The following is a 23,441-nucleotide window of genomic DNA, read 5'->3' as shown; positions in this document are numbered from 1 at the left end:
CTACTTACTAGCTATGTGTCCTGAGACATGTAATCTGCAGATGTGCAATAACCATACTTGCCTTGTGCTGGAAGGAGAGTTATGGTGACTAATACATGTACAATACCTTGAACAGGGCCGGGTGCATCGTAGACAGTCAGTAAGTGGTAACGTATTATTGCTGCTGTTAGCAGCAGCAGTTGGTCATTGAACACTTAAATGGGAGAGGGGCAGTTAGTGGAAAGACAAACGGGACACTAATGAGATGTAAAAAAAACGAGAGATGACTGGACGCCAACCACAAACCGACAACTTGACATTGTGCCTAAAGCAGCTCAGGCCCTGCCATTCAACATCACTGTCAGCACTTTGCCAGCAGGTCGAGTGGAGCAAATGGATCTAAATTAAAGGTAGGTGGCTGAGTGCGGTGGCTCATGCCTGTGATCCCGCCACTTTGGGAGGCCGAGGCGGGAGGATCACTTGAGGCCGGGAGTTCAAGACTAACCTGGGCAACATAGCAAGACCCCATCTCTACAAAAAATTTTTTAAAATTAGCTGTGCCTATGTAGCGTGCACCTGTAGTCCTAGCTACTTGAGAAGCTGAGGCAGGAGGATCACTTGAGACCGGGAGTTTAAGAATGCAGTGAGCTATGGTTGCGCCACTGCACTCCAGCCTGGGTGATGGTGTGAGACCCCGTCCCTAAAGAATAAAAAAAGGAGGCATTCATGTAAGAGCTGTGTAACCATAGCTGGTGCCTGGTCTCCACTGGTTGCTTCCTTATTACATGTACCAGGGTAGCTATTCCATGTGCCTTCTCTTTCTTTACAGGGCCATCTTCAAGTTCCAACCCTACCCCTGGCTTTCTTGCACCCTGACTCTTCTGAAATAACAGGCTACTCTTGCAGCTTTCATTTTCCACTCACTGTTTACTTGATCTTGAAAGGGACCAAACTTGTGCTTTGTCTTTCCACACTACACTAACTAGGAAAGAAAAGCAGGCAGTGAATTAAACGGTGTTAGTGCTCACACTGATACCAAAAGTATGTTATCACTGAAGGGCTCTAATAGGGCCTAAAACAACTCACTGTGATTAGGAAAGAAGCAAGAGAAATTACGTTTTAGCAGCTAACAGGTGTGCAGTATCAACCTAGTAAGTTTAGTGCTGTCACGAATAACAACACGGTACTCCATTACTGCTGCAATCTTGTAGATTCATTTCAGTGTGTGCATTTCACCCATACTGAAATGAAAACTGGAAAATCAAGAAATAATCATTATGAAGTTGGAAGTTAAGAGGAAAATGAGACCAACTGTCACTGTAAGAAAAGTGAATTGTATACCATCTGTGTGCGTGAGAGTATCTGGCTTGCTGTAAGTGCCGCTTCTTCTTCTGAGGACTCATCCGTATCCTCCTGATTGGTGAGGTTCAGGCTGGGGGTGCTACTAGAGCACTGGTACTCTTGGAGGGATGGAGTGTCCCCTTTGTCAATACTGTCTAGTGAGCGCCTGCGAACTCCCCAGTTGAAATTGTCCATACTTTCACCCTGGAAAAGCAAGACACGATTTCTAAAACCTTAAATACATGCTTCTAAATGTACTAAATGTAATATACCAGAAAAACATATACCAAAATGAAAAATACTTAATGCATCATTAAAAGCAGAGATTCAATCAGCCCTTCAATTTCTTTAAACTGTTAACATACCATCAAATATTTATATTTAAAAAGATCAAAATTATTTGGTTGATAACCTGTTTTAACTAAATAATTTTCTTGACTTTCTATCTTGTATTACTGGGGACCAATTAAATCTACTATCTAAGTCATTTCTATTCTAATATACAAACATGAATGAGACCACAAAGAAGACAAATACATCACAGATGAAAACAAATAAACAATACACAACACCAGGCTGCAACTTACCTGCAGCTCCTGGTTAGCAAAAAGGAAAACACACAGAATTAGAAAAAAACGAAGACAAACATTTAAATATACACTACACTTTTGGGGCAAACTCTTTGTGATTTCTCAAACCCAAAGACTGATTCAAGCTCTGGATTAAGCTTTGTGCAGAAAGTCAACATGTGATTCAAACCTTTTTTTATGCAAAATATGCTATGAAAAAGTCAGAGACAGACACTTAAAACAACATTTCTATGATACACTTTGGCAACACAAACTTTAAGAAAATCTTCAAGATTTACAAAGGTTTAATACTTAGTACAATGCAAAAACTGACTTCAAATACCCACATGCAGTTGACAACATACAAGGTCACAAATTATTTTAGTTGGTAGGATGGCTCTGGCTAAATTCAATGGTCATTTTTTGCTATAAAATATAATTTAAAATCAAGATCACAGCCAACAAAACATAACTGTTGCCAATTTCAAAAGGTCAAGAGGAAATATGACAAATTTCAATTTCTCCCACTTAAGGATTTATATAAGTTATGTTTCTGTTATTCTAAGCTGCTCCTCCTTTTGTAAGGATATAATCCTTACAATTTTTCGTAGGCCCTGATAAAACAAACCATATTGAGCTGGCTAGCAAAATATGTTTTTTTTTTCTGTATGCCTTTACACAGGAATTGTCCAGATTAGAAGTTTTCAAATCTTTTTTTTTTTTAAGCAGAAGAATACTTATTTCAAATGAAATTTTAGATGGAATTCAATTGTGCAAAACTAAGAAAACCAGAGCTCCTCTGGTTGAAGGTGTACAGGAGGTTGGTCCATTGGGTCTTTGAATCTGTCCCTGCTCTTTCTGAAGATATCGTGGAAGCCCTAGGCCTCTGCATGTCAGAGTTTGAAAACCACCTTCCTTAGAACATATCATTTCAAATATTATTATGTATCAAAACACATAATGGCAATGGCCCTCAATATATATTTGGTGAGTGAACGAATATGCACTGTGGGCTTTCAAAATGAGGAGATATTTTACTATAATTTTCATTAGTGGTTAAGTTTGTTTTGTAGCAATCAAAGTATTTCCTGTTACCATGTTTTAAACAAGACTACATCCAGGTTTTAGAAAATTCGTATCGCTGATTTGGCCTAATTATGGGGATATATTAACATGCTCCATCCCAGCCCTGATTACTGTGACTTGAATTAAAGACAGAACTACAATGAACACCCTTAGTTCATTCTGACTAAGGTTCTATTAAAAGCCTTATTTATTACCACTGACATTTTAGAGCACTGAATGAACTTGAAAGCATTTACAGTTCTCTTTAAACAAAAAAGAGGCAAACAAAAAGAAAAATAACCTTACCATTACAAAAATGTCAAGAGCCTGCCTTTAGAAATCTAAATTCTGGACTGAAAAAAGCAAAGAACTACAGAAGAGTTTAGAAGCTGCTCCTGGTCTTGGGTAGGGCAGCAGGTCTCTTTAACCTACTCCACTCTGTTACTTGGTTGTGCAAGTCTGTTCTATTTCCTACCATATATTTTTTCAAATGATGAGTGTGAAACTAATCTTAGGGTGGTAACATACACTTTTTGAAAAAAAAAAAAAAGAATGGAAAGGAAGAGAATAGAAAATATCAGTATGCATAGCAGTGAGTTTGGATGCATATTCCTGGAACTTTTATTTTTAAAGATATATATACTTGGATGTGATACAAAATATATTAACTGTGGATTAGTGTCAAAAAAAGTTTAAAGGCTACTGCTCTGAAAGGTGCTGAATAATACTTGTTCTTGAGTTCCTGTGAACCTATACAATTGTGTCTTTGGGAAAATGTAAATGGTGGAGTATTCCATAGGAGCCTACACAGCTCCTAAGCTGACATGAAGGCATTTGCATTACTTAGAGGCACCATGGTCACATCCTCATATCTGCAGGGGGTACTGAGGCATGTTAAGGAGGGGAAACTTTACTTCCTTAAACTGGTCTTCCATGGACAATGAACAGTGTGATATGGGAGAGTGCATTACATTTCATTCCTCCACCTCACCTATTACAGCCAAAGGAAACACTCCTACAAGAGCTGATGAATGTGTATGAGCTGTATATGAGTTGCATATATATATATATGAGAGTAGATGAATGTGTATGAGTTGGATACGTATATGTACATGAGAGTTGATAAATGTGTATGAGCTGTATGAGTTGTATATGTGTATGTATATGAGAGTTGAATGTGTACGAGCTGTATATGAGTTGTATATGTGTATGTATATGAGAGTTGATGAACATGTATGAGCTGTATATGAGTTCTATATGTGTATGTATGAGAGTTGATGAATGTGTATGAGCTGTATATGAGTAGTATATGTATATGTATATGAGAGCTGAATGTATTTGAGCTATATGAATGAGTTTTGATTCTTCAGAAAAAGATACATCAATATATGGTACATAGATACTTGGTATTAAAGCATTTTGGTCTTCTTGCATACAGATATTTGTAGCAATTTTAAAATGAAGAATTTAAAAAAAAATCTATTTGATATAAATTTTCAGGGTTAAGAGACTGTGGTTTAGGGAACTGAGCTCAGCTACAGGAATGGATCTCTAATAGCCTAAGACAACCAGGGCAATCCTATTCTATTTACCAGAGTGGTTGTTTCAGAAAGTAGCATGTGTCCTAACTTGGGCCAATGACATGTGACAAGAAGTTTGCTAAGAGCATTTACGAAAGCAACTTCTTTACTTTTCTGAGAGCATTTCTGGATGTGACCCTCACTTCCTTCAAACACTGCTGTTTGTGGGGCTAAGATTACCCAGCAATGATGACTGTTTTGCTGCTGTCTGAGGTCAAGCTCACTTGCAGAGAAGCAGAGAGCCTAGAGAACTGCAGATAAACAGCCAGAAACTTCATTGAACCATATCTAAATATAAGCTCTAATTCTGAACTAGTTTTGTGGGCTAATAAATCTACTTTTTGAGTTATAAATTCCATTTAGAAAGCATCCAAATTGACATAACTACCAATATAATATAATCCAGACCAATCAATTTAGAAGAGAAATGCTTTGAGTATTAAATGAAATCAGGCATTTGAGAGAGTTACCTACATCATAAAGAAGAAAGTGATTCAGAATGTCAAAGAAGGAATCTCAGTCATTTGCCAAAGGGAAGAGTTCTAGAAAGCCAAACCCTTTGTGATAGTCAATTTAGTGGTAAGTGCAACTTTCTTTAAAGTTGTCCTTAATCAATTTTCATATAAATTTTTACCATTTGGCTGCATATTAGTTTATAAGACAAATTATGCAAAACATTTAAGTCTAAGCATACCCTGAAAATAATTTTGAAGAAATCCATTTTTTAATTTTATATTTTTAAAGATAAAGATGAAAAATTGAATGTTTCTCTTTTATCTCAGACTTATTCTGCTGTTGACTAATTGTGGTAATCAAATTTAGTTCCTAATTGAGATTTTTACCTTTTTGGCCTTACACTGACCTCAATAAGATCCTCTGATCAAATCCTTAATTCTCATACAACTGTTCTATAAATATTAACAGAGAAAGCCCACATCCTTACCTCTGCATCTTCCAGTTCAACATCTAAAAAGTCAAAATCCTTAAAAACACCAAACTGTTGTTCACTGCTATTATCTTCCACAGCTACTTCTTCCTCTTGAATTATGTCTTCTGTTGTAGAAATTAGGCTAGTCTGTTGGTCACCAACTTCTAAATCCTCATTAGAAGAAAATACAACCTGATGACCGATAAAAAAAAAAAAAAAAAGTCCATCCATCAGCTTTGTCACTCTGCATATGAGATATCAGTACCCCAAAGCCACTGCAGACCTCATTCTTCAATGCATTCAGAGCTTAAATTTGGTCTTCATGTTTAACTAGTTGAACACCCAGTTAGCAACACTAGTTGCTACACTAGTTGGTTGCCAGGTGTCACAAGAGACAAGAAATCTTTTTTTCATTCTGAGTTAATACCATAAGTAAGGTAAATTAGAAAAGGCAAGAAAGGAGACAGATCATTTCTTCATGGAATAACATGGTATTTAAGACCTTGACACAAGCCTTCAGGATTACTCACTGATGGGTTCTTTGGAAGGCCAGATTCTGGACCACAGAGAGAAAGCACATTCATTAGCTTTTCTCTTGTTCTTCGCTAAAGAAAAAAAAATCAAAATGTTAGGACTACTGATAAAATAAGACAAATTCTCAAGTTTTCATATATATAACAAAACTGATTCTTCTATGAATGTCCCATTTTGATATTCTTTATGTACCTGTGATAACTGTGGCCTTTTCCAACTAACAGGAACCAAGGCGTTAGAATTAGAACCAGAAGAAGTTGAGGAAGTACTTCTAGTGACAGCAATAACTTTTGGTTTCCCATTTCTTCCAGCTGCACTGTGCTGATCACCGTATTTGTTTCCAATAATTGGTGTCTACACAGAAACAAAATGTCAGTGTTTGGCTCAAATATTTCAACATAAAAGAAACTTAAAAGGGTTAACAGTGCACCTATAATATTTTTTACAAACAAAAAAACAACATGAGGAGAGAAATTACTTTGCATGAGGTAGATGTTAACAAAGATCAAAGGTAATGATATATACATTTTAAATCAAGAGGCTTTATTAGAAATAATAATTTTACATCTGAGGTTATCAGAAAGCTTATTCCTATTTTAAATATAATCTGCATTCTTTAAAAACCACCACCTCCACCTTTCCCCATCACGATTATAAAATATACCCAAAACTCAGAAAATATAAAAAAGATTTATATTTTAAATATAAAATCATCTGTTTTCTTACCACTCAGACTTAATATCTGTTAAATTTTGGCGCTTTTTCAATGCATATTGTTAAGTATGCCTCAGCAATGTGGTTTAGCAAATACTGAAGATAAGTAACAAAAGAGGAACATTTCCATGTAGATTCTTACTACAAATCTGATGTGTAATACTTCCAAAATTTATTTCAGTAAAAATTCTATGATAATCAAAAACTCATTTATATTTGACTTTGTAAAGTGTTTTAAATTTGCATTTGAAAATAAAATTCAAGTTCATCTGCATGTCATATGAGTCCCTTTATACTCAACTGATCATCCTTCTTCTCCCTAGTCTCAAATACAACCACTTCCCCCTCTCTGAACTTCACACAGCAGCAAAACTGAGCTTGCTCTTGTTTTCCAAACATACCATGCTCTTTTATAGACCCGTGTTTTAGCTTATGTTGCTCCTTTGCATGGAATATCCACTAAGTAAACTTCTAATCATCTTTTAGTGATGACTCCAGACTTCTAAGGAGGCCTTCTCTTCTACCACCACCTCTGTGTAATCAAACTTGGACAGTTAACATGCTGACTGTAAACTGTTTATGTGCCTGACTTCCCTACTACACATGTATCCATTGGACCATCTGTGATTGCCTCTATACCTCTGGTATATCTCCAGTGCCTATGCATGGCAGGTACTGAGGAATTTTTGATGAAACAAACTGAAATTAAGTATACAAAATGTTTTGAGAATTTGCATCACTGCTTCAAATAACATAATTAAGTTATATGATCAATTTCTGAATCAGAAGGAAAAGAAAAGCCAAGCTTCTCTATCATATTCCCATGCTATTATACATACATCTTGCTAGAAATTCTCAGATATTATTAACTAAAAAATTAGTAACAAATATGCTTTCTATATAAAAAAATAAAGTTTAGGATAAATTCTAATGCCAAGATTAAACTGCAATAAAACATTTATCTATATAATTCTAATCAACAAAAAAGTAAGTAGAGCTTCAATTTTTAATCTTTCTCAACCTTACAATACTTGATCGATAACTTCCTTCTTGAAAAGCTCCTCCCTTGGTTTCTGAAAGACCGTTTCAATGGCACCAAGGCACCAAGAGTGGGCTCAGGTGTCAGAGGGAAAAAAAATTGGGACTCTCAGCAACGATGAAAAATCTTTAAATGAGATTTTTATTAATATGCAGCATAGCCAGGCTCCAGGGTTCCTTCCAGACTGGTGGCCCCTGCTTCTGTCTAGTCCTAAAATATCCAGTTTCTCAGGTTTCCTTTAGTTGTTGCCTTCTGTTCTTTTTAGTTTTCCTTCCATGGTTTCAGCCATCCACTTACACAAGACTGAAACCCTTAATTTGTTACTTCCACCCAAGTTTTCCTCTAAAACTTCAGATCCCAAAATTTAATTGACCACCAGGCACCTCCTTTAGTATGTTTCTGGGTCACTTCTGAGTCAACATGTCCAAGACGGAACTCATTGCCCTCTCCTTCCTTGCTATAAGATCTGTTCCTGCAATTCCACTCTCTCGAATGGTGCAACATTCATCTACCTGTCAAGGCCATTCATCAAATCCTTGATACCTCTTCCCCACTTCCCCATTAAATCCCATCAGTTACTTCCTTGGTCTTTTTGTAAACCATCTCTCTTCCTTCTTCATTATCCCTGCAATTGTCTTGGGACAGTCCCACATTATCTTTTGCCCAAATTCTTCTAACAGATTCCTTACCAACTGTCCTCTCCTCCTCCCTGCTCTATTTTCTATGCTATGGCTAGAGTGATCCTCCTAAAACACAAACCCTAATACGCCAACTAAAAATCCTTTAAGAGCTCCTGCTGGTTTAGATAAAACCAGCTTGTTACTATGAAATGCAAGATCCCCATGAGCTTGCCCCTTCCTATGCCTTCAGCCTCATCTCTCATCACACTCTAGTTGCATTTTTTTGAACTCTGTGACCAAGGTATGCTGTAATACTTGGAAGTGTCCAGAACACCACTCTTTCTCATACTTACAAGCCTTCATTCACACATTCTCCATTTCTTTGCATTTAACCTACCCTCCCCAAACTGCCATAGCTGCCTGTCTAGGATCACTTGTCTTTGTTCAGCTCAGATGTTGACTCCTTTCTGAAACCACTCCTTTAGATGGATGCTACATATTTCCCAAGCACTTTTAATTTATTCCAGCCGAGTGTTGATCACAATGTTTAGTTGTTAAGCTAAACACTGTTGGGAAGCTAAGTTGTGACGTTTCTTTTAGATGGGGAATATACAGTCTGTTTCCCTAACAGACAGTAAGCTTTCTAACAGTAGGCCTTCCCCCAAACCCCACTTTGTTGTTCATAACAGCTATCATATTGTCTAACACTGGGTATGAGCTCAATCAATGTTTGTTAAAAGAATGAATAAATAAAAGAAAATTCCTAGTACAGTATCTTCATCAATTTCTGAGCATCTTACCTCAGATATATCAAAATGAAAATCTAAGGTCTTCCCAGGCAACTCCTTAGAAACATTATTAAAAATTTTAGTGAAGGATATTTCAGGAGAACCTGTATCTCCTCCATAGGTCTTGGGGATATCACTGGGTACGACAAGACTCGCAGAGCGTGACACCACCAGCTTTAATATGTTAAGGGCTTCCTTCCAGTAAGGACTCTGGTTTAAAAAATAATTGACACGTAAAAGTTACAAATGCACATTCAACTAAGAATAACAATTTACTGTACACCATGAAAATATTATTTCTACAAAAATGCTTGTAAAAATTACTTATTTTTAAGATCCTTAATGAAAGGTCTGAGTTACAAAAGGAAAGAAAACACAAGTTATTATTTGTACTGTTAGATTTATCAGATACCGTACGTGTAATAATGCTACCCAACTGAAATATCTTGCTTTTCTCCCAATAAGTGCTTTGTAGTTATCATTAATTTGGACAGACTAATACAGTAACTTGGCAGTAGTAGTAAACAAAAGATTTGTATATACATCAACTTTTAGGTGAATGAAGTTTATAGCTTTGAGACTCTAAAATTTAAATATTTTTAAGACTTTGCAGATAAAAATTTTTTAACAAATACCTTCCTTTTTAGACATAAAAATATTAAAATACTAAAATACAGTTAAGACTTTTTTTCTTGATAGCCCAGGCCCCAAATACTGACAGTAGATACCATGCTAAAGTGATGTTCTCAGGGATTACTGAGTTGTGTAGGGTGAGGTTTTTTTTTCCCTACATATTTTGGCTATTTAAAAAAATTTTTTCTGCTTGACTTAGTTTTGTATATTCCTACCAATAAAATCTAGGGATGATCTATGAGATAGATGTACATGTAGAGAAGACTCAATGTCTGATAAAGAATTTATAGTATCTTTCTTTTACCACCCACTGAAAAGGATACATAGAAAAAACTACTTCTTATTTAGGGTACCAAAAATCACATCTCAACCTTGTATTATATTATACATATTCTTTCACAGCTGATATCTGAGGAAAGAAAAATAACCATTAAGACACCAAAAAAAGGAAGTGAAAAATCTCTGGCAGAACTGGGCTATCCAACTGAGTTCGTAACATCTTGCTATGAAGACACCTAAAACACAAAATACTTGATAATAAAAAGGTCTACATGATACTGTGACATTTTAAGAACAGCACTGTAAAAAGTAGTTTAAAGGCCAGAAGCAGTGGCTCACACCTGTAATCCCAGTACTTTGGGAGGTCAATGCGGCAGATCACTTGAGGTCAAGAGTTTGAGACTGGCCTGGCCAATGTGGTAAAAACCCATCTCCCCTAAAAATACAAAAATCAGCTAGGCATGGTGGCATGTGCCTCTAATTCCAGCTACTTGGGAGGCTAAGGCAGGACAATCCTTGAACCCAGGAGGCGGAGGTTGGAGTGAGCCAAGATCACACCTCAGCACTTCAGCCTGGGCAACAGAGTGAGACTCCATCTCAAAAAAAAAAAACAAAACAAAAATAAAAAAAAGTTTATATTTAACATAATCATGACCAAGTAGAAATAATGATCACTTTTTTCTGACAGAAATAATTACTATCTCTGGGCATCATGAAATGCTAAACTTTAGGATGTTTTCATAAATTATATTGCTGGTTGTGTTTAAACGTAAAAGATTATCAATAATTTAATTCTGTGAAATATTCAGTTGTTTAATAGAGCACAAGCCAGCCGCTGTGATGAGCCATCAGCTAAACATGATCTTGATTCACACATTTACAAGGAAATCTGGAAAAAAAATTAAGTCAACATTTTAAAATCAGGAGATTTTACAGAAAAATGTAGATTTCCAGCTTCTATAAAATGAGAAGTCTGGCCACACTGGACTCACATTCTAACATGAAAACCACCAGGGGAAGCTAAGTTGTGTTGCTTCTTTGAGATGGAGAGTGTGCAGTTCACTTAGCCACAAATCTATGCTCCTTCTGGTTACCTGCTTGTCCACTGGCAAGTTGAGCTTGTGGTTCTGAACATAAGAAACGTACCTATGGTTCATAAGGTAGTAAATTCAATGTGGTATATGTTTCTATGTGAAATATAGCAAATATTTTATAAGTTTTTTTCTTTAAGGGTTAAGAAGAAAAGAAATCTGCTTTAGAAAGAGATATAATTGCTATTTGGTAAAGCCTCACTCATTGAAGGGTAAGCCTTCAATAAACAGGGCCACCAGAAAATCTTCCGTTTTTTTGGATATCGGCAATCACTGATTTTCAAGGGAATGTTAGAGGTAAATCTGGATTACATAACTGAATCACTGAAAACATTTTAATACAGTTTTATTGCTTTCAGATATGAACTAGAATAAATCCCTTGCCAGCTAAGTATATCCCATTCTAAGTTTTGCTCTAGTGAATGCAAACATAACTGGAGTATAAACACAACATATTAATCTATTAAGGTTGTTAATGAGCTTGTTCTCTTTGGTGAGTTGTATCCATCCTACTGATCTGCTCAGCAATGACTTTCTTAACTGCTAGCTCAAACTGACAGCTTAACTGAATTTCAAAGGTGAAATTCAGTGAAGACCAGGCCGACTTGTCATCATTTACATTTAAATCAAGTTTAATTTCCCACTTTTTAAATATCTGGCACTTTTTATCAGACACACAAAAAAATCTCTAAAATGCAAACTCTTCAAGGAGGTTTTCTGTTTCTAAAAGTAGTGTATGCCTACTATGTAGAATCTCGTTAAAACAGAAAGGTGTGAAGAAAGAAAGAACAATGAGGCCAGGTGCAGTGGCTCATTCCTGTAATCCCAGCACTTTGGGAGGCTGAGGTGGGCAGATTACCTGAGGTCAGGAGTTCGAGACCAGCCTGGCCAACATGGCGAAGCCTATCTCTACTAAAAATACAAAAATTAGCTGGGTGTGGTGGTACACGCCTGTAATCCCAGCTACTTGGGAAGCTGAGGCAGGAGACTCGCTTGAATCCAGGAGGCAAAGGCTGCAGTGAGCCAAGACTGCGCCACTGCACTCCAGCCTGTGCAACAGAGCAAGACTCCATCTCAAAACAAAAACAAGAACAACCAATGAGTCACAGTCCTAATTGCCAGAGTTTTGACCGCTGCAATGTGAATATGCATTCCTTCCAGTCATTACAGAACATTATAGAAACTGTTAATATGAAAACTAGAAATCATACTAATTCAGATTCTGGTTTTTGTCACTTATATTGAGAACATTTTGCATACTACAAATATGCTGAAAACATTATTTATGGTTGAACCACTTCCCTATTCTTCAACACTTAAGGCATTTCCAATATTGTGTGATTATAAATCATTTTGAGATGAACAATGTTATATGTAAGTTTTGTGGTCACTCACCTGTACGTATTTGCCAATAATCTTTATGATCTCCAGATTAAACTGCTTGGCTGGGGCTGCAGACAGGTCAATATGACTCAATAGACTATAAATAATCTGTAGTAATGACTGCTGCATACTGGACAATCCTTTTTCTAATAGCTAAAAATAATTAATATGAAAGTATACTTTAATCAGGTTGAATAAAAACTCAATATTTACATTTAAGAGGCGGAAAACATAGACTTAGTCTATGAGTTTACAGTTAGGTGAATTAGAAATCTAGAGACTAATAAAGTGAAAGGCAGTGTCTATTACTGTTATTTTTCCTTGGTTCAGAAAGCAGAATTAGACCATAACTTTTCATCTAAATCATGGTGTTTTATTTCCTTAACTAATTTAATAGGTATTACGTTATTATAAACTGACAAACGTTTTCAGTGACTAGGAATCTCTTGCTTTTGATTTTTTCTTTGTGCCTATCTACTTAGTAATTTACTTTTCTGGGCATAAAGATACTTCTTAGGCATCAAATAGATATTAACTTTTTGTGCTATTCTAGGGTTACTTTATCATCCATTTTTTGCTTCCTATTTTAGATAGGAAGCAAATATATCATAAAAGTAAAAACTTTTCGAGAAGAAATACTTTTGTATGCTATAATTATTATTCTAGGAAAGATTTCTAAGCTAGAACCTAATTTTGTAAAACTAAAAATTATAACCATTCTCTATGATCAGGACCACTAAAAACTCATTTTCCATTTTTAATTAGGTAAAGTGTATATTATTTTGAGTTTCATGTGACTTAAGGACAGTAAATAAGGATATAAACACTGGACATGGAAAAAAAACCCACCTTTATAAAAACTTCTTTTACACTTGAAAGGAAGTACTTACATTTTTATCTTAAAAAATTGTTAACTATATTGACTCTCAGACAATTTGAGTATCAGTTAATACCACTGCTGCTTCTGCAAATAAATCCACTTGATAAAGTACCACAGAGTAGTTAAAAAAAATTTTTATATATATATATATATATATATATATATATAGTAAATAAGAAAATATTTTAGGTAAATTTACCTCTGCAAGATAAGTCACAAGATTAAACGTTGTATCTGAGAAGGAGTCATGCAGGTATCTGCACACGACATTGATCCAGTTAGAACAGTCTCTGGAATATGTGTGTGTACTGTACAAACTCATCATGTGTGCCAGATTGACAAGTGTTGGGCATTTTTCTTCTGCACAGACCTAGAAAACAAATAAAATTATTTCATTCACCTAAAATAAAGACACAAGTTTAACTTGATTTTATGCTAAATGTATTTGCTTAATGAAATAATTTAGATGTATATTGGTTTTAATGCATTTTACTTCAATACGTTAGAAAAGTGAAATGAGAAAAAAGCACAAGGCATTCTTCAGAGACTAGTAAGAGATAATATAGAAAGAGGATTAATGTCTTTGTGGGTACTAAATAGTATGGCCTTCTTCAGTCTGAAGATCTGTAAACTGTCTCTGACAGAAACCATGTATGGTTCTGTGAACTCGGGACATCATTTTGGAATTGTTTTGTCAAATCCAGGATGGATCAGTGCACAAGCACCTACATAGGCAGACATAACTAGGGAATTCTCAGGGAGGTTCCGAACTGCTGTGACTGGGAGGAAATGCTTCAGCCTCCACCTGTGTCTGGGGTGTCTCAGTAGAGCAGTCAGTTGCAAACAGCCTCAACATGTGTGACATAGTCAAAGGACATCATTGGGGCTCTGATAAAATTTGGAGTCCAGAATCTCCAATGGATGACTATCTGCATGGTGGACCCCAAACTGCTTTTCAGGAAATCACCTAAAGCTGCTCTAAGATCCTGGGTCAATCTTTTAGAGGCTACTCCAAAATGTACTGACTCTCAAGTTTGTTTGATACAATGTTAAAGAATCTGAACCAACTAATGTTTGGGGGGAATTTTACTGACCTAATGCACTTCTTAGTCTGTTTGTTTCCTGGGTTATTGGTGAGGATGTTCTCTGACCTCTCCCAGGGGATACCTGAGCTGTGCAGAACTGGAAAAGGGCCATGCTACTCTTACATACCAATCTGTCATAAAAGGCTAGCCTCCTTGCCATTTCTGCTTTTAGTTTGCCTTTTCCTTGTTCTTCTATCTTATTGATGTTTTGTATGTGTTTTTACAACTACCTACAGCATTTGGTAAGGAAGCTGTCCTTTTAAATATATACATCTTCAACTTTCAAATGAATATCACTAATTTTGGTAATTCAGAGGATGTTTAATGGGCTTGGAGTGCCTCAAATTCATCATTTGGACACTACCATAGAACAAGCACAAAATATAAAGGTTATGCAACATCATGCATAGACTATTAACCCAGTAGTACCTGGGAAGTTATTTTATAAAATCATTAAAACCAGCTGATTTCATGCAGTAGTCTTTTACTCATAAAACAGACACCAGAAAGAAAAAGAAAAAATGGGTATTTCTTATTTGCATTTCAAAATATAATAATTTAACATATTATTAAAAATCACATAATTTTATAACTTCACAATTTGTTAAATTCTTTAAAACATAAAAAACTTTCCTGAAGAATAAAACATTCTTAGAGAATTCTTGTATTCTTAAATAATTGTTTTAAGGAATGAGTTTTAAAAACCTATTTTTTGAAAAGGGAGAAAATTCCTTGGAATATACACTGTGGAATTTAATAATAGAACAAGTGACAGATTTAATTTTGGAATTTTTGAAATGCCAGGTTAAAATATGATCCAAAAAGAGTGTTTTATAACTAACTTTTTTAGCATACTATTTTTGCCATAATGAATCACTAAAGAGAAAAATATTTGTCCTAAGTGTTGCCTCATTTTGAAATTCTGTGCTCTCCAGAGGCACAAACAGTAGAACTAGGGATATTTGCATAACGAAGGAGCACATAATGGCAGAAAATTACTCTTGACAGTTATAAGTGAGAGAGTAATTAAGGAACCAATTTAATTCACATCCTGCAGGTTGCTAAAAGCATACAGAGAGGGAACCTTTGTGTGCTGTCCAACAGGAAGAAAACAGACTTAAAAACAATTTATGAATCACAGAAGACCATATCTGATTTCTTAAAAACATAAAAGAAATTTGGGAATTTCCATGGCCCTACTGTGGTCATGATATCAGCAGCTCGATATTCAAGGAGCTATAACATCCTTTAGGCTAGGAGGCCACACTCCTTAGTTGTCCCAGCATTTAGCAGGCAGTAATCATTTAACGCATTCCAGTTGCTACTTTTAAATGCTTCTACTTTCCTTTTTAGGGGATTTATGCCTTTTGTTTTCTTGAAACCCCCAAGTAAACCAATATACATTTCCCCTCTTATATTTGCTTTCCAACCCCTCATATAGGGAAAAAAACTTTGTTTACACAAATTTTCTAATCATGTGTCATTAAAATATTAAAATGAAAGTTTCTTTAATAAATTCTGTATTACTATTAGACTTTATTAATGCAAATACAGGCAGTTGGTTTTAGATGAGTAATCATTTCCAAAAGGCAATATTTCTAACAGTCATAATTTTCACCCTCTCTTGATATTTAATGTTCTATTAGATTAGTTTAATAAAAACCAAGAATAAAAGACAACTTTTGGCTTATTTCCTCCCACCACCATTTCTATTAAAGAAATGAAGATGTTTCCATTAGCTAAAATAATAGCTCTTCTAAAATATATGCTTTTAGAATAATTGTATTAAGAACCTTTCCCTATCTAATTTTTTTAGAAATTTAATTGGGGATGGTGTTAAGGGCATATTTTATTAAATATTTTCATATCATTTATTAAATGTTATTTATCAAGATGTTAAAAGGTTCTTACTCTTACTACTGCTAATGGGATTCATTGGGTTGCCAGTATTTTCTTTCTTTACTATGCTGGCACCTGGAGATAAATGTGCACTTAGCAGTGCTGCAACCTGGGCCATGGAAAGGTGGGGGTTTTATTTGGCTTCCTGCACGCTTGCTCTTTCTCCTTGCTGTGCTACTTGTTAATCAAATCTCAGCTTTTTTTAAAAAAAATTGCTTACATAAAAAGCTTTTTCTGGGGATTTTATTTGTTTGTTCTCTTCTGTAGAAAACTTCCTTTTTTTTTTTTTCCTCCCGGTACTTTAGCCAAGTTCTCTTACTTATCGTGCTATTCACTCACCTCCCCAAGATCACCAGATTTCCTATTATATGTATGCTACTTGTAAATTTATATAACTCCCTCTTAGAACTGTTCGTATTTTCAGTCTGAAAAGCCTTTTTTCCTCCAGACTCAATGACTGACTGAAAAAAGTTATGAATTATATTTAAGCAAAAGGCAGGCTGTTTGAGAGTTCCTTATTGTTCTTAAGAGGGGACTACTAAAAATATAAAATGTCAAAATCACAGTCTTTTAACATTAAAGTTAAGAGCTATAATACTTTTAAGCAGATGTGAACAGATGATTTACAAAAAAAATATAAAATGTCAAAATCACATTCTTCTAACATTAAGGTTAGGAGTCATAATACTTTTAAACAAATGTTAACAGATGATTTACAAGTAGCTACATTACTGCTTCTAAAACAGTATGATTTTTGAAGGTAAAAGAGCCAAACAAGGAAGAAAAAAAGAATGGAGTAGAGAAAGATGAAGAGAAAGAGTGTTAAAAGGAAAAAAGGCAAACAAAAAGGGACAGAGAACTTCCCAAATCCTAAAATATATTATGCCCTCTTCTTCCTCAGAACCTCTGCATCTATAATTTCTTCTGCCTAGAAAACTTCAAACCCTGAACTCCACTCTTTGCCTCTCATCCAGGGATCTTACTTTGGTTATTCCTATCCATTCTTCGATAGTGATCTAAGTCAGCTTAGATATCACTTCCTCTAGCAAGACTTCTGTTTTGTGTGCTCCTTGAGTATTCTGCCCCCCATACTTCCCCCGCCCTGATAAAATACCAAATCAGACTCTCTGGTTACTGTCTACTTACTTGACTGCATTCCCCATGATAAAGTACACTATCTACTTTGTTTAACATGTATTTGTAGCATCTAACCCAGTGCTCAGTAAATATTTATTTGGTAATGAATAAACGAATGAATGAGAGACAGAGAGGCAAAAGTAGGGAAAAAGAGCAGAAAAAGACTCAGACTCAGAGGAGTGTTACTCTAATTAAATAATTTTATTTACTGTCATTTGAGCAGTTGTAACTTACACCATTACTATGCAAGTCCTTTATGTGCATAAAAATAAAAATTTAAATGCAAAATTCATATGGGCAGTGACATTAAAAGGATTTTTAAGAGATTTCCCCCTCCTTTAACATAGACTACAAAATAATTTCCCTATAGTGTTATCTTTCAGCATAACATTTGCTTACCTTTGCTATTCGACTAGCTGTTTCTTTGCAAAACTGAGTTGGGCTGTCAAAATGCTGGATTAAGTGAGGCAATAAGCAAAGGATGTTAAGAGGAAAGCCTATCAAAACAAAAAAAAAGCAAACAATAACCAATTTTATTGCACATTATTTTAAAAGTTAAAGTTTTTTTTTAGATGGTTCACAGAAACCATTTTCTTTTCATTTCCTGGGATACTCAATCTTCTAATTCTTTTTTGGCTTTCACCAAATAATTTAAGCTACCTAGCGTATAAAAACTATGACTATTTGCAGAAAAGCAGAAATTAGTAGATTTCAAAACAAATGATTAGTTTACATTTCACTACATAAAATACAAAGTGCTGGTGCAATTATATTAACATCACCTGACAATTGGGAAGGATCCACCAATGTATGTTTGGAGACAGAAATGAGTTTACTGAGGAGGTGCACGGTCATTTCTTGTGTAGATGCTGAGGTAAAACCCTTAAGGAAGAGCTGCTGAAGTCCTGGAAAATTAGTCCATTTCAATTTGCTTTGTACATTTTCAATCTTCTCTCGACTCTCTGATTTATCCAAAGGCAAATGGATAAGCAGTTTGTTGAGAAGCCTGAGAGCCAGGAGGTATTCATATTCATAATCTGATTCTAATAAAGATGCTGCTATCCAAAAAATGGTGGCCATCAAGTTGGTAGGCTCAGTAGTGGACTGCACATCATACATTCCTTTCTCTCTAAGAGAGGAAAGGCTTCTAGTCCTTGCTAAACTACTGTTATGGTTTATCCGTCCATCCATTATATCCAGTGTGTTACTCCGCCGCCGGTCACCTCGTCGGTCACCAATCAAACTTAATCTCAAAGAGTTACTTCTTGCATTACTGTTATATCCCAAATAACTGCTATTATTAATGGGACTTGTGCTTAGATTGAGTTGTCCAGTGCTTTTCCTGTTAGCTGCATACTTGTTTCCCATTATAAGATCATGATGTGAGGTTCTTAAAAAAGAAAGAAAAATAGATGAATGCATACCCAGTCACTTCTTTTGCTAAATTAATTTTACTTCTGAAAACACTGAAAAATAGTAAATGGTACCAGAAAAATCATTTTTCAGTATACCCGACTTTGTTGAATCAAATTTCAGTTTCGCCTCCAAATTCAAACAAAATGTACAACAGTACCTTTTCTCCTGTGGCTAACAGTTTCCTTTGAGTTGAGATGAGGCTCTACTTGCTGAGAAAATTCTGCTATAGAATTCAACGTTAACAACGTTCAGCTCTGAGATTTAGGCATACATTAAGTTCAAAGCTGACTTCATTTGTCTTATCCTCAAACATGATGGTCCTCATGTCCCTATTTCTGTCAATGATACTCTCTTTTCAAAAGAACTAAGCTCAAAAATTTTTGATTTCTCCTCCTCCCTCACATCCAATTTTTATTAAGAAAATATTGACTGAATGCTTTTTATGTTTGCCAGCTGTACAGAAAAGGAAGGAATGTTAGACAAGTCTTTTGAAAGAGGAGATAGATATGTAAATGGATAAATTTATAACTCGCTAATTGCTATTATTAAAATATGAAAAAATCACTGTGAGAACCCAAAGGATGGAATAATCAGCACTATCCTGAGGGAGTTAGAAATGCTTAGCTAGGAAGTGACATTTGGGACGGGACTTGAAGGACTAATCAATTCTGGGCTTGCAAGGCCCAGAATTGATTGTGGGGAGAGAAAGAGAAAGTGGGGAGAGAGGCTGCTGCAGGGAGAAGGAACAATATGTGAAAGGTGGGAGAGCCCTAAGGCTCCTAGGCAGCTGGGGAAGCAATAGGATGCTGAATGTGGCAGGAATGAAGTGGCGCAGCAGAAAACTCTCTAACCAGCACATTAGAAGAAGAACAGCACTGCTAAAATCAGCACTTGGATTTTTCACAAGTCCTCACTGTCTGTGGCCCATCTCCCACAGAATGGTAATCCATATAATTTGGGTGGTATTGTGCTTACTAACAATATAAGAATTTTAAAAGTTAGAGCTATATGTGGTTAACTATTCAAGTTCTCTATATATTAGGTTGCCTGGTTTAAATTCTTACTGAGAAAGGGCAGAAAGAAGATCATAATGCTTCATGGTTTCAGCCAAAGTATCAATTGCAGATTCCAATGTGAGAAGAAGCTCAATCACAAATCCCTGGAGGGAAAAAGGCAGATTTTAATTAATTATGCTCTGGAATAAAGAAACTGCAATGGACTTCCTAATGGGATTTTAAAATAGAACAAACTCTATGTTACGTTACAAAATGATTAAACTCTTGACAACATGATCTTGCTGACTGACGCAAACTCATCAAATTAATGGTGTATAAATTGATTGTAATGGTGCCACAATTTACTCAAAATTGCTCAGGTCAGAAATCTAGGAACCATACTTGTTTCTTTCACATCTAAACTGAATCCATCAGCAAGTCTTGAAAATATTACTTTTGTTTGTTTGTTTGTTATTTGAGACATAGTCTTGCTCTATTGCCCAGGCTGGAGTGCAGTGGTGCAATCTTGGCTCACTGCAACCTCTGCCTGCCGGATTCAAGTGATTCTCCTGCCTCAGCCTCCCAAGCAGCTGGGACTACAGGTATGTGCCTGCACACCTAGCTAATTTTTGTATTTTTAGTAGAGACAGGTTTCGCCATGTTGGCCAGGGTGGTCTCGAACTCTTGACCTCAGGTCCACCGGTTTCAGCCTCCCAAAGTGCTGGGATGATAGGTGTGAGCCACTGTGCCTGACTGAAAATATCACTTTTAAAATACACACTAAAAATCTGACCACTTTCCTTTACCTCCATAACTTTCCTTAATCTAAGCTACCACCATTTCAGCTGGACTCTTAACCTCCTGACCTCTCTTGCCTCCACTCTTGCCCTCCCTACAGATTTCACCCCAATGTTAGAATGAGTTTTTTAAAAAACAAATCACATCCATCACCTTCCTTCCCTCAAAATGTCTGAGTAGTTTCCCATAAATTCAGAGTGAAGTCCTGCCTCTCGCCAGGGCTTACTAGGCCTTACATGATTTGAGCCTTCCTACCTCATGAATTTCCTGCTACATATCCTGCAATGTATTCTAGCGACACTGATTTTCTTGATGTGTCTCAGAAAAGTCCTACTGCTTCTGCTTCAGGGTCTTTGCATTTGTTAGTCCTATCTTCCTATGCCTGAAATGTTCTTCCTCAGATCATAACAGAAACTACTTCATTTCAGTATCTCTTCAAAAATCACCTCCTCAGATGGACTATCATATGTAAAACAACTCCTTCTCCTTTAATCTTATCATCTTACTATTTTCACAACATTATCAGTAGGATAAATTATGTTATGTATAATTGGAAGACTAAAGGTTTGTTTCCTTCAATAGAATATGAGCTCTAGAATGTCACGAACTTTGTCTCATTCATCACTGTATCCCTGATATTTATAACAGTGTTAATAAAACCATTTGTCTGTACAAACTGAAGTTCTCTGGTTCAATAGTTCACTTATCTTAAAAAATAAAATTCAATGTTCCACTTTACGTTTAAATTTAACTTCCTATCATTTTTACCTTGTGATCATCCCAGGTTAATATCTGGAGGGGGGGCGCTGTGTGAGTGGGCGAGTGTAAAGCTTTTTCTGATAGGCACTAGAACAGTCGATTTAATTAGTAGGTTATTAGATATAAATTATAAAATTAGCTTTGGCTCTTAATTCTTTGCCTGCTCAACATCTGACTATAATTCTAGATGCCCATTATCTTGCTCTAGCTATAGCAATCTATATTGACAATAAATCCTTGACAACTAGTAGCTGCTCAATAACTGCTGAAAGAATATAAGGAAATACCTGTGCATCTTCTCCTGGATCCCCTACAGTTTCTACAAGTCTGGAGAGAACATCAGAAAGTGTAGTTGCAGTCAGAGGCTGCTTTAGGGCCCTGAAAATCTGAAAGGATCTCCCAGCATAGTGTCGAGAAGAACAGGAAAGTGCTGTTTGCAGAGCAACTTCACTAAGATGATGTTCCAAATGAATTGCTTCTGTGAATGCGAAGGAAACAAGTAGGTTGTTCTTGTTCTTTAGAATACTATTGGGGTTATAATCAGAAGTGAATCATTTTAAAGCTAGTAGCTAGCACACTACCTGGCAAACCAGACTGGCACTCACATTTTATAAGTCAATGCTTTTTCTTTGATTAAACTCCATCTGCATTTCAGATGACCCTTTAATCTTTACAGAAGCAATGCTTGAGACCAGGGTTTCTCAATCTTGGCACTACTGACCTTATAAGCCAGAAAATTCTTTGTTGGAAGGGCTGCCCTGAGCAGGGTATGATGTTTAGCAGTGTCTCTGGCCTCAACCCACCATATACCAGTAGTAACCCCTTGCTCCTAACCCATAATTATGACATTGTCTCTAGACATTGCCAAATGTCCCCTAGTTGAGAACCACTGCTCTAGATATATATAATTTGACTATGATTTTCAGAATGTGTTAATTTTACATTACTGAAGACTATACCAGCACAAAATTTTTTTAAGTTTCCCATTTCTATATATGTCCGTTTAATGTAATTTTTTTCATAATACGCAATTGTATTGTAATTTTATGATGCCATCAAACACAAAACTAAGGAGCCCAGCATTTCACAGACAGCATTCTCATTTTTAAGTAGTAACTTAATTTTTCTTCAGTGAAAACAGATCTGTTATCATTAAAAAATTTAAAAAGAAAACTTGTCTAAAACTTTTAGACGTATCACAATATCAACTATTAACTTTTTGCAAAGCATTATCAGAAACTGGCATCACATTAAAATGTCACTAACATTAAATATTATTTAAAATATTTCTTAAAAGATACCTGAGCTCGACTGCTTAAAAACAGAAACCACATGTTTCAAAAATGTAGTTAACTGTTCAGCACTCTTTATGCTAGGATTCTTGGCAGAAACATCCTCATGGTTCCAAAGGGGCCCTCTTTTTCTGAAAACAGAGAACAGATGCAATTTCCTTGGATTTTCACTTGTGATTAACAGTTGTACTCACACTTGCCTAAATTACGCCTTCACAATTAGAAAGGATGGTAGTTGAATAAATAGGTCACAGTCTACTACTACTGCTTAGGCACATGAATATGTAATGATCTACAGCAAGGAGAGAAAGATCTCATTTCCGTGTCTACCATCACACCAGTCAAATTCTCTCAGACGTAGTAGAAAAAGATGTCAACTTTTGCCAAGTGAGAAGCATATTGGTTACTGCTTATGTGTTCCAGGTCAAAATATAATCTGTATTTACATTGTAATGCAAAGAAAATAATTTGCTGGTGAAATGCAATGAGAATAATTTACTAGCTAAAACTACAGGGAAAGTTTAGGACAGAATAAGGTCCCCTTGATACTTTCTTTAAAATGACTTTGTGTTCTCGGCCACCACCTCGGTTAAGTTCTTTATTAACACAGGCCCAAAGTGCCCTGAGAACCTGCTAC

At 35.8% G+C, this 23,441-nt stretch overlaps 1 protein-coding gene across 12 annotated transcripts in view; it reads right to left on the bottom strand.

The window, feature by feature from the left end:
* FRYL (FRY like transcription coactivator) overlaps nt 1–23,441 on the bottom strand; it is a 283,769-nt gene that overhangs the window by 30,128 nt on the left and 230,200 nt on the right. For all 12 annotated transcript variants that reach the window (XM_073012415.1, XM_073012406.1, XM_073012404.1 and 9 more), the window contains 12 exons: nt 22,814–22,935; nt 21,800–21,990; nt 20,025–20,119; nt 18,327–18,934; nt 17,944–18,041; nt 13,623–13,793; nt 12,556–12,696; nt 9,170–9,367; nt 6,189–6,350; nt 5,993–6,067; nt 5,478–5,654; nt 1,321–1,524 (listed from right to left, as the gene is read on the bottom strand). In XM_073012415.1, coding sequence (XP_072868516.1) covers nt 1,321–1,524; nt 5,478–5,654; nt 5,993–6,067; nt 6,189–6,350; nt 9,170–9,367; nt 12,556–12,696; nt 13,623–13,793; nt 17,944–18,041; nt 18,327–18,934; nt 20,025–20,119; nt 21,800–21,990; nt 22,814–22,935 — 2,242 coding nt within the window. The remainder of the gene's footprint in view (nt 1–1,320; nt 1,525–5,477; nt 5,655–5,992; nt 6,068–6,188; nt 6,351–9,169; nt 9,368–12,555; nt 12,697–13,622; nt 13,794–17,943; nt 18,042–18,326; nt 18,935–20,024; nt 20,120–21,799; nt 21,991–22,813; nt 22,936–23,441) is intronic.

This window comes from Chlorocebus sabaeus, chromosome 27, assembly GCF_047675955.1.
Source record: "Chlorocebus sabaeus isolate Y175 chromosome 27, mChlSab1.0.hap1, whole genome shotgun sequence".
NCBI lineage: Eukaryota > Metazoa > Chordata > Mammalia > Primates > Cercopithecidae > Chlorocebus > Chlorocebus sabaeus.
Note: the sequence above shows the minus strand (reverse complement) of the source record. Positions and strands in the feature narration are given on the sequence as shown.